Genomic DNA, 18,160 nt, shown 5'->3' with positions numbered 1-18,160 from the left:
GCAGGTCCTGAAATGTGCTGCTGCATAGCTGTGAGTGGGATTGATTGAATGGGAAAAGTCAATGGAGTGCGGAAGCAGAAAGAGGAGAGAGTGGGTTGTTGCAAATGGCATCCCTTACCTCTAGACTGCACGATGACATGAAGCATGTCACCCCCAAGAGATCAGTTGTGCCTTGAAAATGCCCTGACAGAATGAAGGAGGCGTGTGTATTGGAGACCTGGAGTTGCGTGGAGTCACTGTGCTGGAGATGAAGTTAAAAACCCACTAAAGTACACTCTGCCCCAAAGCAGGCAGTCCCAGGCCACCTGCCTAGACACACAGTGCGCATAGGCATACACACACACTCACTCACACACACACAATCACACACTCACACATACTACACATACTACACACACACATACAATCACACACTCACACATACTACACATACTACACACATACAATCACACACTCACACATACTACACATACTACACACACACAATCACACACTCACACATATTACACACACACACAGACAAACACTACACACACATACACAAACATTCACATACATATACTCACACACTCTCACACATCACACACATTCACACACAATCATACACATAGACACTTTCACATATAAAGACACAGTCACACACATACACACTCACACACATACATACTCTCACACACCACACACACTTCCACTGACACATATAGACACACTACACATACGTACACTCACACACACTCACACCACACACATGCACACACACAGACACTCTCACACACAATCACACAATCACATACACTCACACACATTGACATACATGTTCGCACAGTCTCACACACACACACACACCACATACATGCACACACCCAGACACTCACACACAATCACACAGTCACATACACTCACACACATTCACATACATGTTCACACAGTCTCACACACACAGAGGAAAGCTGTCTCTCTATAGATTCTGAAGTTGCAGGCTATGACAGGGCCCCTCTCCTCTGCTTCCACAGTCTTAAAAAAGCCACAATCATAAGGAAGGGTATTTGGGTTCAAACATACTGCAAGAATCTTTTTACCCTCACTTTTAAACCTGATCATCAGCACCTTCCATGCTCAGGGAAAGCTGGTCCCCAGACAGCTGCTCCTACAAGGGGCCTCTCCGTGGGAGTCCTGCCCACCCTAGGGTGAGGTCCCAGGGCAGCTCACAGATGCCAGCACTAACTGAATCTGACTAAGTTCAGTTCTGTCCCAAGGGAGGGGCGTGACACAGATTCTGAGACAACTGGGCAGAAAAGGTACGGATTGTGGCCTCCAGACCTCAGTTCATAGTCCCAGGGCTTTCCAGTACTTAATCAAGGACCTCTCGCCCCTCCCCCTTCCCATTTCCTCCATCCAGGAGACCTCAGGGAGGGGCAGATGATCGTGGGAGGGTTGCATGAGTCCATCTCCAGGTGTGAATGAAGACCCGAGATCAGTGGTCCTCAGAACACATCAGAGTCACCCAGGGGGCAGTGGCTAAATCTAAGGTTTCCTTGACCCCCCACCTCTAAGCACCTAATTACAGGAGCTGCAGAGCAGGGCCCAGAACACTGGATGGCCTGGAGTGCAGGCTGTCGATGGACACAGGGATGGGGTAGGGCGGGACTCTCTCATGTTCCGTGGACAGCTCTGCATCCATGCATGTGCAAGCCTCTTTGTGGGAGGAGCCGGAGTTAACTGAGGCATGAAGGGAGAACAGGCGTGAAGATCACAGTGTGTCAAACACGGATAGGAAGTATCAAAGAATAATTTTTTTAAGCCACTAGAATTTTGATACAGGATTGAACTACAGGTGTTTTGGTTTGCTTTGTTTGTTTGTTTGTTTGTTTGTTTGGATCTAGGGCTAGGGCATGGCTTGTGGGAACCTGTGTTCAATTCCCTAGAGAGGCATAGGCTGTCCAGGGCCCCCCTACCCCCGACAGCCATCGTAGGCCCAATCCATGAGCCCAGGTTGGTGAAAAACTCTCCCTCTAAGACCAAGGTCAACAACTCCTGAGAAATAACACCCAAGGTGTCCTCTGGCCTTCACACCCATGTACACGCACACACATGGGCATGTGCACATACAGACACAGGAACGCGTGGACACAAACACATCCATGCCCAAAGTGTGGATCTCATCCAACATTATCAGTGCACAGATGCAACAGATTTCACCCTCTGCTCTGCATTTCCAGAGCGGGGAGCCTGGTGCACTGCATATGTGGTGGCGTTGGTGGGTATTTGGTGGCATTTCACCCCACAGGGGCAGGTTTTTCCTGGCTGTCAGATAGATAGGTGCATATCCTGCAGGACTGAATGCTGAGTCAGATCCTATGAACACTTCCAGCACCTCAACCTTCTACTCCACACCCAAGGGTTCACTCAAAGGTCTAGGGGTTTTACCGAAGCACTTCTGTGTCAGGGGCTTCCTAAGAGGGAGGGGCAAGGCTGTGTGTGCGTGCGTAGCCAGGACCTGTTGAACATGACAGCTAACACACCTTCTGCAGCCAGTTCCCTCTAAACCACAGGTTAAAGACTGCAAACGGCCAAGAAGGAGGACAGGAGACTTTCAGACCCGTCTCGTGCTCTTTGAGTCTCCAAGTACCCAAGCCGTGGGTGAGGTAGGAGGGAGGAGACAGCCTGAGGACAGGACTCCTTTACGTATGGGAGGGTGTGCTCTCACCAGAGACACCTATTTTTGTCACATAATGGAAGATTTGTTCTATGGTCAACTTTGCTGAGATTCATGTATCCCATAAAGCAACGTCATTCTGCATAGAGATTATATGAAAACACGGGCATCCTAGCACTCTTGAGACAGGGTTAGAAAAATAGAGACAAAAGCTTTGGCTCGCGCATGACATTCTCCTGGGAGAGACCACAGAGAAGATAGATACATGCCCTCCTCCTTATATGACAAGGCTTGGATTAATGAAGACATCCTGAGCACTGGGCTATTGAGTCATCGTGGGAACATCACAGAATGCCTCCTACCTGCCGAGTCTGCATGTCACCACCAATAGTTTCGCCATGATGCAGCATATGACCAGGCCACAGATAGGTGGGGCTGGAGCCGTGAGTGGCAGAGAGCAGAAGCAGAGGCCTACTTACAGAATGCACCAAGGGCCGCTGTCTCCCCAGGAGGTCAGTTTGCCTCTCTCCGCTTAACCCTGATTGGCGATTAAAGGTGGACTCTGTCTTCACGAAAATAAAACAGAAATAACCCCAGCCAACCTACATACCACTGCGGAAGGGGCACTGGAGATATCTGTCTAATCAAAGACAGCACCTTTGATAAGTCCTATCTCCCTAGGAATTACTTCTAATGGAAGGAACTTTAGAGGCACTGGGCAAAATTAGAAGCTCCTGCTTTCTGTGATAACGATGAGAAATTTCCACACTCTGCCCTGGGAAGATTCAGATGTCCTACCTTCCCCTGACAGTCTGTCTCCCTGAGGGTCCATCTTGCAATCCTGAGGGGCTCCGGGGCAGAGGGAGGGGACCCTGCAGACTGCCACATATTCCTATACTGCTACCGTGCCTAAGCCCGAGCCTCATGTACTCTGGCTCCGCACAGTCCTTTTGAAGACAATGAGACAGGGATGGTAAGGAATGCCATGCCTTGTGCAGCTCCTCAGCCTGCTCATTTAACCCTCACCATGGAGACACAGACACCACTAAAGAGGAGGAGGCACTGGACTTGCCTAAGATCACGGAGCCAGTAAATGGACAGGAACCTCGCCCTCCAGGACTTCATCCCACCATCAAGTAGAACCCTACATCCCTGTGCTTTGAGCGGTTGTCTCTTTGCACTTCTGCAGGACTAATTCTTAAGACTAACATACTCTACAAGGCTTGGCAGTGAGAGCCCAACAGTACCACACATCTCGGCTCTTAGCATACAGCCCATGGCTTTCCCCTGTCTAACAGTTATCTCTGTCATAATAGATAGTTATGGGACAACCACTGCGTGTCAAGTCCTGTTTTAGCCCTGCAGCCCTGGCCTCACTGCCCAGGGCATCTCAAACAAGTGGGGCAGGCAGAAGTGGACAAGCAGCAGCTTTGAACTGTGCAGCCATTGTGAATGATGTGCGGGTAGCGGCTGGGAGGAAGTGTTGGCTGCTGCTTGGCAGAGTCAGGGAACTCTTCCTAGGAGGGATGGCGCTGTGGAGGGTCCTTGGGAGAAAGCTAGAAGGGCACCCAGCCCATACAGGACATCTTCAAAGAACTGCAGATAGCCAAGACCTGTGGGAGAAGGAAAAAGATCACACAGATGTGAAGAGTCTTCTAAGTCCTGAGAGAGGGCAAGAATCTCCGCCGAGCCCTCTCTTAGATGAAGATGTGCTCAGAGGCACTTCAGAAAGGAAGGATGCTGTGACAATCATGGAGCACGGAGGCTTGGACTCAGCCTGGGCCTGCTGCTGAAGACCGGAGGACGAGTAAGACGGGAATGTAGAGACAGTCTTCTAGAAAGGTCTATGACAGAAACCATTCCAGAGGAAAGTGAGCAAGATGTGCTGGGAGGCTGAGGCAGAGGCTGCAGTGACAGTGGGGATAGAGGAGGGATGCAAGGATCTAGCCATGTGTTGGCCCTGTGGGCAGCCAAGGCTGGATTGTGTCCACCAGTGGCCTGCTACGAGAAGCCAGGGAAAGGGACCCTGGGGCACATAGGTCCTTGGCTGCTGCCATTTTATCTGTACAGTATATGCTGCAGTGTTTGGCGAGCCACATGGGAGAGAATCGCCCTGCCTGGCCTCAGTGTGAGGCATTTGCCAGGATCCCAGCCAGGCAGGAACACGGTGTGTCTGATCTAGCAGCTCCACCAGCTGAGTTTAAAATCATACTTCATTATATTCCCAAGGTCACCACCATCACCCTTTAACAGTACAACCATACGAGGTGTTTGGACGCATGAGAGAGTTCATCAGATAAGTTCTGAGACCTGAGAACCTGACAGGGTGTCACACGGTCAGACATGGAGCCCCGCTCAGACCCAGGGAGTTTGGGCAACTACACTTAACTAAGATGTCAAAAAACAAACAAACAAAAACCAAGAAAAAAAAAAAAAAACCTTATCTTTGCGTGGCTCATTACCATATCGTCTTTTACCTGGGCTACTTTTAAAGGCTAACAACGCTTTGTAGAACGAGTATTCTGTTACCCAGTAGTGTTTGCTTCGAATGCTCCTCTCTGCTCCTCTCGTGCTAATTGGTGACATGAAATGTTAAAGCCTCTTCAGCGGACCAAAAGGGGACAAGGGTCTGTTGTGGTGGTTGTTGTGGTTGTTGTGGTTGTTGTGGTGGTGGTTGTTGTTGTGGTGGTTGTTGTTTGTGGTGGTGGTTGTTGTGGTGGTTGTTGTGGTTGTTGTTGTGGTGGTTGTTGTGGTTGTTGTTGTGGTGGTTGTAGTTGTTATAGTGGTTGTTATGGTGGTTGTTGTGGTAGTTGTTGTTGTTGTTGTGGTTGTTGTTGTGGTTGTGTGGTGGTTGTGTGGTGGTTGTGTGGTGGTTGTTGTCTTGCCACTGGAGAGTCCTCGGCAAGAACTCTGCCACTTAGCTGTATCCCTAGACCAAGTATAAGACAAGAAATCCAATCGCAGAAGGAAAGTATTCTCCACCAGTCAGCATCTAACCATCCAAGGACTAACCAGGCCTTTGCTGCTTGGCTCCCAAGGTTAGATTTCATGGTGTTTTGGCCACAGGCCCTGGATGACTATCTGTCTTCATGACACAGAATCTCAAACATCGCCTTGGGTCTTCACCTGAGCGGCGGCTCTGTCTGGTAGGACATGTTCAACTTTTTTAGTCACCAAAATTTCATCCCAGCCGTGAATGGTGAATTGCAACTCTCATTCTCAAAGAGACAGATGGTGTGAAGGGGAAACTGGATCATAGCAGGGGGTCTTTCCAAGTGGGAGGAGCTAAATTGCCCAGTGCCTTGAAGAGCTTGGCCAAGTGATGGGCCTTAACGTTAAGCCATAAACCTACTGAAGGAGAAGGCCTGGATCCGTGTTTATTTCCAATGTGTTGCAAGGCTCCAGAGACTTCCCCCAGATGCTACAACTTATTGCTATTAAGGAAACAATGAAAGAAGGCGCCAGTTTTAACAGGAGTGTTGACGCACTTATCAGACAGTTGACGCAGAGCCAACTGTCTTGTGAGCCTCACCAGCATTGTGAGAATTCACTTGCCCTTCACAACAGCCTTACACAATAGAGGCTGTTGTTTTCCATCTCATGCCTAAGGGGGAAAAAGACCTATGGAGCCTATACTTTGGCCAAAAACTTAACAGTCAATCCCAGGCTTCCCTCTTGCTTCAGCACTCTGACAGCTGTCTGTCAACAGCAAGGCCAGCGAACAGGAAGGGAAGCTTGTAGCAAGGTTTCATCCATTCACTCGTAACACACACTGAGTTTGCTGAGTTCCGTCTATCTGCTAGGCTGGGTAGATTTCACTCACCTCAAGCCAGACCCCTCTTTTCTGGAGTTTCTAATCCCAGCTCCTCATTTGGGTCCCAAGATAGAACCACGAAGTAATTCGGCAGCAGAGGCGGGAACTCTGAGGTTAGGAGCTTGGCAGGAATATAGACTCCCTTGGATGCTTGGCAATCCCCCCTCACCCTCCTCTGGCAGGGTGATTGGTTTTGGTCCCTGAGATCTGAGTATTAGAGAAGCGGCCTGCCTACAAGCTCTTTCTCCACTCCGGATCACCTTCCTCTAGCACCCTGCTTGGATGGCAAGCAGGTGTTGCTGTCCTTTGACAGAAGGCTAGCAGGACCCAGCTATTATCTTCTGAGCCTTCAGAGCAACCCTCTGAGCTCTGATCCTCCTGCTTAATTTTAGCTTGCTAGCTGCACATTGGCTAGGTAACTAAACGGAACTGAACGCTCGTGGGGTTTGTGGTGTTCTGAAGAAGCAGCAATTTTCATCACAATCGACCTAAGCTGTCGCCTTGTTGATCAGTTTGTTCTCCGAGGCGCGTGCATGCTGCCTCTTCAGGAAACCTGTTATTAAAGTCTCATTATCCGGGCGAGACAAACCTGGGAGAGAACTGATTACCTTGTCCCGGCTTTCTGCATGACAGATCAGCCCCAACGTACACACACACACACACACACACACACACACACACACACACACACGCCTCCGCCTAGGGAGACAAGGGTGAATCTCATCTACTTAGGATCACTCACAACCTCTCACTGCTAAGAGGACTTCTCATGCCAGGGTAGCCTATTGACTAACTCCAGTCCCTTCCCCTGAGAGCCAAAAAGGGAAGACAAAAAGAAAAGGGACCAAGGGCTGGAGGAACCAGAGGATAATTTGCATGAAATCAAGCATCTGCCGCGTGATCTGGCAGGTAGGAAGGCATAGGAGGCCTGTTAGTGGAGGGGGGCGGGGCGGGGAGTGTCGATAAATAAATACCTAACTGATTACCCTTCATTCAACGGGCAGAGGCCTTTGGAGCTGCTGGGGCTGGGGCTGCTACCAGGCAGCTCAGAGCACCCAGCAGCTGCTGGCCTTCACAGCATTCTCCGCTAGTACCTACCAGATTTCTTTCGGAGTTCGACAAGCCAGCAGATGAATCAAAGGGATAGCAGCCATTCAGGATGCTGCTCTTACTGGATTTGTCACATGAGCTGCTCACTTCATTTTCCCAGCAACTGAGCAGTTAAGCACCGTTTTGGCCACTTCCCAGTTGAGCCAACCGAGACCCTACCAGGCTTCGTAACGTGTCTAAACACACACATGTCCAGTATGTGTATTAAGGAGATTGGGACCCCGGCATGCATCTCTGCTTGCCCCACCTGTCTCTGTGAAGCCTTCTGTGAATGACACAGCTGAGGGCCTGGCAACCTGTACAGCTAGTGGGGTGAGAGAAGATGGGGAGCCAGTAGCTGCAACCTTTGACAATAGGGAGCCCCAGATGTGGCCCTACAGCAGCCAGCTGCCAGCGGGAGCCTTTGTGATTAGTTTTGTGGTAGACATCAGTTAAATCAGTCTAAAATCTTTCTTCAGGAGGGGCAACTCAAGACAATAAGGAGAAAGGTAGACCTTTTGCTCCTTCCACTCTGGGTCTTGGGGCACCTGAAAATTCTAGGCAATAACTGGGTATAAAGGCTCAAACCTACAAAGCCAGTGCTCAGGAGGCTCAGACAAAAGGATGGCCATGAGTTCGAGGCCAGGATAGGCATCGGATGGTGAGAAAGACACCATTGCAGGCCATGGGACACCTGCCAAGACACTGGGGTTAGCCCCAGGCCTGGGCCCTTGGCACCAGCGATGGTCTGCTGACTTGATTCTAAGCCCCGCTTCCTTTCTAAGAATGGCTTACTATATTATGCAGGCTTCCAACGTGTAGGTGACACAAACCTCTTCCCACTGAAGGCAGTGAGCCTGAGCTGCTTTAATTATTTGATTCCTGCCACACCCCAGACTAGAAGACGTGAGCCCAGCATCTCACGTTGACTCTGAAGCCCTTACACTTTCAAAAGCATACATTGTTCATTGAGAATGTCTGTTGTTTGCTTGTTGATTCATAGAAATGTTTATGAAGCCAAGAGTGCGATCCCACCACTAGGAGGGTGGAGGCGGTAAGATGAGGTTCAAGGCCACCAGCTTTGGCTACGTATTGAGTTAAAAGCCAGCTTGGACTAGGTGTTGTCTGTTTGGTTTGAATTTAAATACGCTCCACCCACAGGTTCATGTGTCTGTGTAGGTGGATTATGGGACCTTTAAGAAACTGCGTCTAGTTTGAGATAGTGTATCACTGAAGAAAGGCTCCATCAGTTACAGTCTTGTCTGGGCTTCATCTAAGCCCCTTTTGGCCTCCTGATCACGCAGGCTTGAATGAGCAGCCTCTCTCTCTTGCCACTGTGATGTCACCATCAGATATCCTCTCAAGTCATGAGTCAAGATACAACCTTCCTACCTTAAGCTGATTCTTTTGGGGAATTCGATCAAATCGATGGGGAGGGTTCTCAGTGGATCTGCTAATGTTTGCAGATCTGAGTCCTTTTCCCCACCAGGTCTATGGCTTATTCTACTTTTGACATGCAGGAGCTAATTTCTGTGTGGTCGGATCTCTTGGTATCTACATTAATAGTTTCTGAAACTTTCCCCAAGCCAAGATCATCTAGTAAATTCTCAGCAACATTGTATGCTAGTTTTCATCCTAAGTATTTTTTTTCTAACTTTAACTCTTCAATTCCCTGAAGATCTTATCTATTCACATTATGTCAGTCTAGAAAAACATGATATCACTCTCAGTTTAGCCTAGGTAGTCTTGTGTGTCAGGTGTCAGCCAGTAAGGTCTCCTCTGTGAATACGAACAGCAAACACTGGTCTGTTCGTAGTTAGTACACTGAACGCTCCAGTGGAGGGGGCTGGCGTCAGACACAAAGCCCAGAGACTGACTGGGGCTCTCAGTGCCCCGACTTGGTCAGTTAACCTACCTTTTCTCCTAAAGAGGGTCTGTTGCTTCAGCTCATCCTGCCTCCTACAAAGAGGAGAAAGAGCCTCAGACTTCTCCTTACGAGCCTGGAGGAGGTCCTTGGAGTCCGGCTAAGACCCCTTCGCTGTCAATCAGGGATGAGTGTTTCCGGAGGTCCTTGCGGTCCGGCTAAGACCCCTTCGCTGTCAATCAGGAATGAGTGTTTCCGGAGGTCCTTGCCATCCGGCTAAGACCCCCTTCACTGTCAATCACGGATGAGTGTTTCCAGAGGTCCTTGCCATCCGGCTAAGACCCCTTCGCTGTCAATCAGGGATGAGTGTTTATCCCTCTGGCAATCTCAAATCTGGGCCTCTTATAATTATGCTTCTAGAAATGAGGCCAAGTGGAGGTTTAGGGGCTAATCCTCGCACTGGAGAGGGGATATCAAATGAACATGCAGCGCTAGCTGTCTGGAGTGAGGTCGTGTCACCTTAGAGACCCCGCTGCAAGCACAGTTTTACCAAAATGTGATCTGCCTGCTCTGCCTCCTTCTGATTACAAACACAGAATGCCTAAGAAGGAACTGGAAATAGATGAGGGCTCAGAGACAAACTCCATAGTGAGAAACAATGCATGCCTGCCGGACCTGAGCCCATCTTCCCCAACTGAAACCAAGGGAGAGGGCTGGTCTTGCCTGTGCTCCCTGCGACCTCATTGGCATAGCCAGAGACCTGTGGGGTGGTCTAGGGTAAGGAATTTGGGTGGAACATCTCGCTGTCACAGGTATGAGCCACTGTTTCCGTTGTTCAGGACAAGTGCCTGCCACTTTTTGCTGGATCCTGTGGAGAAAGCAATAGCTGTGCAAGAGATGGAGCACTGCCAGCTCCTATGAGTTTTGGATCTGGAACTCATCATCCCGTGGCTTGGGACTCTCTATGCCATGGTTCCTTTCCACAAAGAGACACAGAATAATTCCTTTATGATGGAAAATGGTGCCGCCATAAATCTTCCACACAGTGAACACCATGTTTTCACATAAAATGGATTCACATCTTCTATAAAGAAACCATTTTTCCCCCTTTCAAGAACATCAGTGGGAGCCAGAGCTCTGCAGTAATGGCTCATACCCAGTCTCAAAAACTGATGCATGCCTTTAGCCCCAGCCCTCTGAAGGCAGAGGCACAGGCAGACAGATATGTTTGAGTTCGAAGCCAGCCTAATCTACATAGTGAGCTCCAGGCCAGCCAAAGCTATATAGTGAGACCCTGTCTCAAACACAAGTAAGCAAGCAAGCAAACAAACAAAGCCCTGCTGGAGAATTCCTGATTAGATGTTACAAACTCACAGCTTCAAAGGAAATAAAAGGCAAGCAATACCAACTCGCTTCTGATATCAGCTCCTCAGACTCTGAGATGCACAGGAAATGAGCCCCACAGCTGCTGTGCACACTAGCCACCACCCCCACACATAGACACCCCCACATTCCCACATGCAGGAGAACTGTAAATTCATGCAAGTCAAGAGTGGATTTTTAGCCCAAGATGGAAAACTAACATTTTTGTACATTTTCCCAAATAAATCTCAGTGCTTAAGAAATGCTGATGGGGTGGGGTGAGCTCTAGTTAATCCTGGCCATTTGTGGGTGAGTGTTGGAAATCCGAAATGTTAAAGGGGGCGGGGGTGGGGGGAGTCCTGTCTTATAATGGCACTGAAAATTTGGACACAGATTAGAAAGCTGAACTTTCTGTCCCTGCTACACGGGCATATTCTAAGCCATCCAACCACAATCTAGCTTTTCGATTGGACATTATGTAATAAGGCTGATACGAATTCATAGCCAGAAGGTTAGGACCATGAGATGTGCTTGGGGACTGAAACCACTGTATTCAATAATTTCAGAGGGTCAAGAGCAATCTGATAATGGCCAGGCCTCCCCTGGACCACCCATTGCACATGTATGGCACCCACCAGATGCGGCACCTGCAGAATTAGAATAATCTATACATTTTCCTCAGCCTTCTTCCTCACCCTCCCTGGCCTAGAGGTCTTTGTTTATGTGATTGATCTCAGGCAGTGAGGACAAACATGAGCCTGCTAGCAGGTGTCAGAGGCCCACGAGTGCCAAGTAGCAATGCCAGGTCAGTCTGTTGAACATAGGTCATAGTCAGGCCATGCAGCCTAAGAAAAGCTGTTGGAGAGTCCACTGAGGGAGCAGTGAATTCTCCTGAGGCTCAAAAGCAAACATTTGCCCTGTTTAATTTTAGATGTCTGAGTAATTACAGCAGGATTAAAAAACAATATCCCAGCCAGGAGCCCCAGCAAAACTGAATTTTAAAATGGAAGAACTCGCCATGTGAGAATCTTTCCAAGTCTTCTTAGAAATCTGCGTAGCACAATATTTCAGAATATAGGCATCAGCAGCCTACTCCAGTCCCATTCTGGGGTGGAGGTTTAGGGCGGGCGGGCGCGGGGGCGGGGAGCGGGGGAAGACCATTGAAGCCTCGTAATGAAAGGGCAGCTTTCATTTTAAAAGTGTGAACTAATACAAGGTACTTGAAAGGCCTGTCTGTTTCCTTGCAGAGTTGAAGAAAGCTTTAAAACCTTGTTTTGGTCCATATTTGGCTTGTCTGAGGTCATCTCGGTGGTGCTGAAATACGACCACAAGTTCATCGAGAATATTGGCTATGTGTTGTACGGGGTTTATAATGTCACCATGGTGGTTGTGCTGCTCAACATGCTGATAGCCATGATCAACAACTCCTATCAGGAAATCGAGGTAAGCCAGCTCAGAGCCGTCCCTCCCATGGCCAGCCATGGCACTGGAGCAGAGAGGGTGATGGCATCAGACGCGCATGCGCCCGCTCACGTATGAAGCGCATGCGCCCTCACGCGTGATGCTAAGACAGTAACAGACAGTCTTCCCGCACCACGTTTTCTGTCAGTCGGCTACATGGCCCTGCTGCCACCACCTCGCTCGGGAAAGCCGAGTGAGGGCAGAAGGCACCAGGATCGTGCCTCGTTCAGACAGGTGATGGCCGCCCATGCCACATCTCAATGGCTATGTGCCCATTCCCTTTCTGCCTGCCTTGGGCTTCTTATTAAGAGCTTACTGTGTGTCAAGCCAGTACTATGGTGATGATGCAGACAAGTCCCTGCACCCAAAGAGCTCATAGGTCAATAAGAAAAAAAGCAGAAAATGAGGAGTGGAGAGATGGCTCATTGGATGAACTGGAATCTGGCTCCCCAGAACCTATGTAAAAAGCTAGGCATGGCACCATATGCCTGTAATCCCAGCTCTGGGAAGTGAAAAAACAGCAGGATCTTGGGAGCTTTCAGGCTCCTCCAGCCTAACCTGGTCACTGAGCTCCGGAGTCAGTGGGAGAACCTTTCTCCTCAAATACAATAGACAGTGATGGAGGAAGATCCCCAACATCAAATTATGATGTCTCCATGCTCACACAGAGGCATGAACAGTCATACAGATCCATGCATGCACATGCCCCCTACACATACACATACACAAAAATAAGCAAACAAACAAAACCAGGTAAGGGCTGGCGAGATGGCTTAGCGGGTAAAGGTACTTGCTGTGCAGGTTCAGTCCTCAGAACACACATAAAAGAGGAAAGAAGAAACCAACCCCACAAAGTCATCCCTTGACCTCCACATGTGTACCATAGCTCATGCATTCCCACGTCACACACACACACACACACACACACACACACACTAATAAGGAACAATAATAAGAAACGTTTTAGTGTTAAAAGACCGGGGACGGTAATCAACACATGACCTTGTTCTAGGGTCAACGCAAACAGGCCCAGAAGATCAAAGCAAAGAGAAAGAGACAGTCTGGGTAGCTTGGTGGCCACGTAAAGATGAAAACCACCTTGCCAGAAAGACAACAGAGGTCAAAAGAAAGTATACAGGCTGTGAATGAGGCCCAGAGCACTCACCCAGCATTTGCGAGGTCTTGGGTGTGATCCCCTAGTAATAGAAAAGGGGGGAAGGGGGATGCTTCAAAAATAAAGGAAGTTGAGGGTGCAGCTCAGTGGTTGCATTCGCAAAGCCGTTATCTCAAGCCCCAACACTTGGAGAAAACAAAAGGTATCAGCAGATGATTTATTAAGAACTACAATACACAAACCATGAGCAATTGGTAATAAAACATCAAGGAATTAAAGCAACACAAATGAGCAATGATAGGAATCACGTTAAACTGGTGATGATGACCCTGAGCAAATCGATATTGTACAACTTAAGAAGAAAAAGAAGCCGTCATGGGGCTTCTTTTTCCAGTACCCACGGCAGGTAAAGGAGCCTGTTGCCAAGCCTGGTGACCAGAGTTCAATCCCAGCACCCACATGGTAGAAAGAGAACTGACTTCAGAGAGTCATTCTCTGATTTCCACACATGCACCATGGCATGTACACACCCAAACACACATGCACACTCAATAGTAAATAAATGTAATACGTCTCTTAAAAGATCAGTGCGCACATACCTAGAATCTCAACACACATAGCAAGACTGTGTCTCAAAATCAAGCAATCGGATTTTACCTAATGATGATGGTGGAGACTACCAAGCCTCCAAGCCTTATGAGAAAAGTGTTCCCCTGGGGAAGAGGGGACAAGGGGGACATGCATTGTGATTGTGCAGGTGTTTGGAAAAGAAAAGCCTTCTCAGAGAAATGATAGGAAAGGTGTGACTGGGGCCTGACGAGATGGCTCAGGGTTACGAGTGTGGACTGCTCTTGCAGAAGACCAGAGTTCAATTCCAGGCACCCAGGGGACTTTATGCCATCTTCCTATGGTACCATCTTCTGTTGGTACCTGCACTCACATGTGCACGCGCCTTGCTCCACCCCAGGTGCGCACACACACACACACAGGCACACACACACACATACGCACATGTACACACGCACGTACACACACATGCACACGCATGTACACATGCATGCACACACTTGTTTTTTAAGAGGAAAAAGATGCCCCATTGGGATGCCTGCCTCTCAGGTAGAATTGTGGGAAATGGGGATGGACAGTGTACCTTTCAGCTTATACTTTCTTGTGCTTTGTAAGTTAGGGAGAAATTCCTCAGGTGTTATTAAATGAAAAATCCAGGTTGTATTTCTCCAAATACAAGCAGGCAAGTCTCCTATGAATATGATGATTCATATACAAGCAGGGGAGACGAATAGGAAAGGATGCCAAAGATCTGCCACAGTCCTGTGGGACAGGGAACTGGACATGGACAAGAAGGCTCAGTCAGGGCCTGCCGCACTGGCTGGCAAACCCTATGCTTCAATAATAAGAAACTATTACATCCATATTTTTCATATAGGAAAATTAAAAAACTGAATTCAATATGTATTTTATTTTTTTAAAAAAGGTAAAATCAGATTGTGTAGCTTAAGCATCAGGCATTTACTTATTTATTTATTTATTTATTTATTTATTTATTTATTTTATAGTGGTAGGGGCCAGGCAGATGGTTCCCCGGGAGGCTCCCATCCCGGGCACACAGACAGCAGCCTCCCAGCTGTGTCCTTCCACGGCCTTTCTGCCAGTCTGCTTGATCATTCTGCCCGTGCAACCTCATCTAACGTCAAACACCTTTTTAAGAGGTTCTGCCTGCAAGTCCATTCACATCCCAGAGCAGTGGGGCTAGGGCTACAGCGGATGGTTTTTAAGGTCTTCATCCCATAATACACTCTCCCAGAAAGAGTATTCCAGACCATAGACTTGCACGTTTTAAGACAGAGTGTGTGCTTACTGCAGGAGCACCCACCCACTGGGCAAGGGAAAGGAGGGACCTGGGCCTGAGGCATCAACTGCCTGTCCCCTCACCACCCCACCAACCCCACTCCCTGGGGAATGCAGCGTACACCGGAAGGATGGACCAGTGACATCTTCTTCAGAAACATTTTTATGTTTCCTTTCCTATACAAATAAGCTATTGCCAACGAGTCCTCCTATCCTGCTGGGCCTCGTTTTCCCCCAAGAGTGAGGAAAGGCAAACAGTGCTTGAAGAAAACCCCGGGGTCTTTATATTTCCCACCCTGAGATTTTAAACAAACACACTGAGCTTTGGTCCACTTAGCCCTGGCATGGGAAGGTTGGCTAAGCGGTGCCCACTTGGTAAAGAACTAGGCAAGCTCGTAGCTCATAGCTCAGGGTGATATCTGAGGTAGGCAGAACCCTGGACCTAACCCCTCCCCTCTAGGCCCCAAACAAGGTCTTGGCCAAGCCAGAGCCTGTGGCTGCCTGTCTCTGTGAGCCATGCGCTATGGGATAGTGTGTACTCATGAGCACATTTGGCTCTGGGGAGTGAATATTTGTAAGGCCCAGCAGGATAGGATGACTCGTTGGCACTAGCTTATTTGTATAGGAATCCAAACATATAAAAATGCTTCTGAAGAAGATGTAATATTTCTATGTGGACACTTGATGATTCATGCACTGGTTGGGAGCACTGACTGTCCAGAATCCACAGGCTCACCTACCACTGCCACGGCATCCCTCTCTACCTCCTCCATCTGGGACAGTCATGGCTCTCTCAGGAACCACTGTGCATTGCCACCATGCCTGTCTGGCTCCTGGCCCGCCAGCCCTCCATCTAGCCTTTGGTGTCAGCATTTAAACAATCAAAACACTTTCTTTTAAAAGTGAGAAAACCCTTCTACCGGGCCGTCACGGCTCTCTACCGCCAGTGTTCACACTGCCCAGTGGTTCACTCTGCTTAGCACCTCTCCCACTATTGGCTCACACATTCTCCCTTCAACCTCACACCCCACCTCCACCACCCCCAGGCTGGCTGAGAAGTATTCAGCTCTAATAGTAGCCGGGAACAGACTTTGAGCCCCCAGGTAGGCCAAGCCGAGCACAAGATCCTCTCTCAGCATTGGCCTATCTCTTGGTCAGCCACAAGGTGGGCTGAAGAGTGATTGATCCAACCATGCCAGACTGTGTGATCCAAAAGATATGCCTCCTCCAAAGCATAGGCCAGAAAGCACAGGGTAGAATGTTTCTTCTGTGGGAGGAAGCTGCCAGTGAGGCCCATGCCCAGCTGAAGAGATTACAATATTTCTTGGCCAGTGTCTGGCATGGTTACGTGCCTTTTATGGATATATATAGTTCCTTTAGTTCTTCTGGCTACCTTTGAAGCAGGTAATTAGTTTATATTCACATTTTATAAATGAACCAACTGAGGTCCAAAATTGCTAAGTCCGATACCATACTTTTTACAACTCGCAAGGTCCGTGGCCAGGATTTGAACCCAGGCAGGTTCCAGTGTTCTTATCAACACACAACCCTTCTTCCTCTGGTTCCTGTCTTCCTGTGCTACCAGGAGTGACCCCTGTTCTCACAGAGCGCCTCGTCTACAAGACCCATGTGTCACGTTCCAGTGCAGGCAAGTCAAGGTTGATACCCTAGGACTTCATCCCAGAAGGCTCACAGGGACACATCTATGGTGGGCTCACAAGTGCCCTGGTGTATAGCCAGTGCGTGGGCAAACAGGCATTCCATTGATGCCTGCCTCGGAACGTGCCAGAGGCAGTGTTACCCACGCTGCATGGATTCCTAAGCTCAAGACCCGTAGTTAATAAAACTTGGAAATCAGACGTGTATGGTTCTAAACCCCATCCCCAACCTTCCTCAAATGAATGAAAATATACACAATTAAAAAATCAAAGTGTAAAAAGAAAAAAACAAAAACCTATCCATCCTTACTCATTTCCTGGCCTGGGACTGACTGCCCTCCTACCATAAGAGGCTCCAGGGAGCCTGTGTCTAGAAGACAACTCCTAGGGCCACCCAGCGGGCAGACTTGACAGAGAAGGAAGACCCAAGTCTTTCCTCTCCAAAGCCTGTCCTACAGGGTGCACTCGGCCGTGGTGGGTTGCATTCCACAGGCTAGCCCTCCTCGCATTCCCTGACCACTAAGAGACACTGTGTTGTCCAGTTTTGTGGCCACTAGACACACTTGTCCAAGGAGCACTGGATAGGAAGCTAGCCCAGACCGAGGGAGGCATTTTGCATGTATGAAATTCACGCTGGACCTTGAAAGTCTAATGTGCAAAACAAAACAACAACAACAAAAAAAAAACAGACCTCTCAGTAACTTTTTGTGTGTGAAGTTAGGTACTGAACCCAGGGCTTTGCACATTCTGAGCATGCGCTATAGCACCAGCTACACCCCAGCTCTGAGTTTTTTAACAATGATTTGTTGGCATGGCAACCCTTTAGCCCAATTAAGTCAGATACATCGGTGAAGTCAGTTGCACCTGTCTTTTTTTTTTTAAATATACAGTGGGGGCGTGGTCAGCTTTCCTAGGAGGGTCACCTAGAAGAGATGGCTAACACCCAAGCTGTGGTAGCCAGAGCTGCCACATAGGGAACAGGAGGGCGGAGCTTCAATGAAAACAGTTCTGAGGAGCTGCAAGTGGGAACTGCGGGCAAAAGCATCAGTGGGGTGCATGGGGGGCGGCTCGCAGCACTGGCCGGCCTTTTCTTCCAGGAAAGCCAAGGCAGGTGGAGAGCTTTAAGGCAAATGTGCTGGTGAGATGGCTCAGCAGTTAAGAGCACCGACTTCCAGAGGTTGTGAGTTCAAATCCCAGCAACCATATGGTGGCTCACAACCATCTACCTTTAATGAGAAACAAGTAAAGATCCTATGGGCTGGAGTGGGGGGGGGGG

At 48.8% G+C, this 18,160-nt stretch overlaps 1 protein-coding gene across 4 annotated transcripts in view; it reads left to right on the top strand.

Annotated features, from left to right (window-relative positions):
* Trpc7 (transient receptor potential cation channel subfamily C member 7) overlaps window positions 1-18,160 on the top strand; it is a 127,000-nt gene that overhangs the window by 98,538 nt on the left and 10,302 nt on the right. For all 4 annotated transcript variants that reach the window (XM_031358881.1, XM_031358880.1, XM_031358879.1 and 1 more), the window contains one exon: window positions 12,033-12,228. In XM_031358881.1, coding sequence (XP_031214741.1) covers window positions 12,033-12,228 — 196 coding nt within the window. The remainder of the gene's footprint in view (window positions 1-12,032; window positions 12,229-18,160) is intronic.

This window comes from Mastomys coucha, unplaced genomic scaffold (assembly GCF_008632895.1).
Source record: "Mastomys coucha isolate ucsf_1 unplaced genomic scaffold, UCSF_Mcou_1 pScaffold7, whole genome shotgun sequence".
Taxonomy (NCBI): domain Eukaryota; kingdom Metazoa; phylum Chordata; class Mammalia; order Rodentia; family Muridae; genus Mastomys; species Mastomys coucha.
This window is presented reverse-complemented; position numbering and strand designations above follow the sequence as displayed.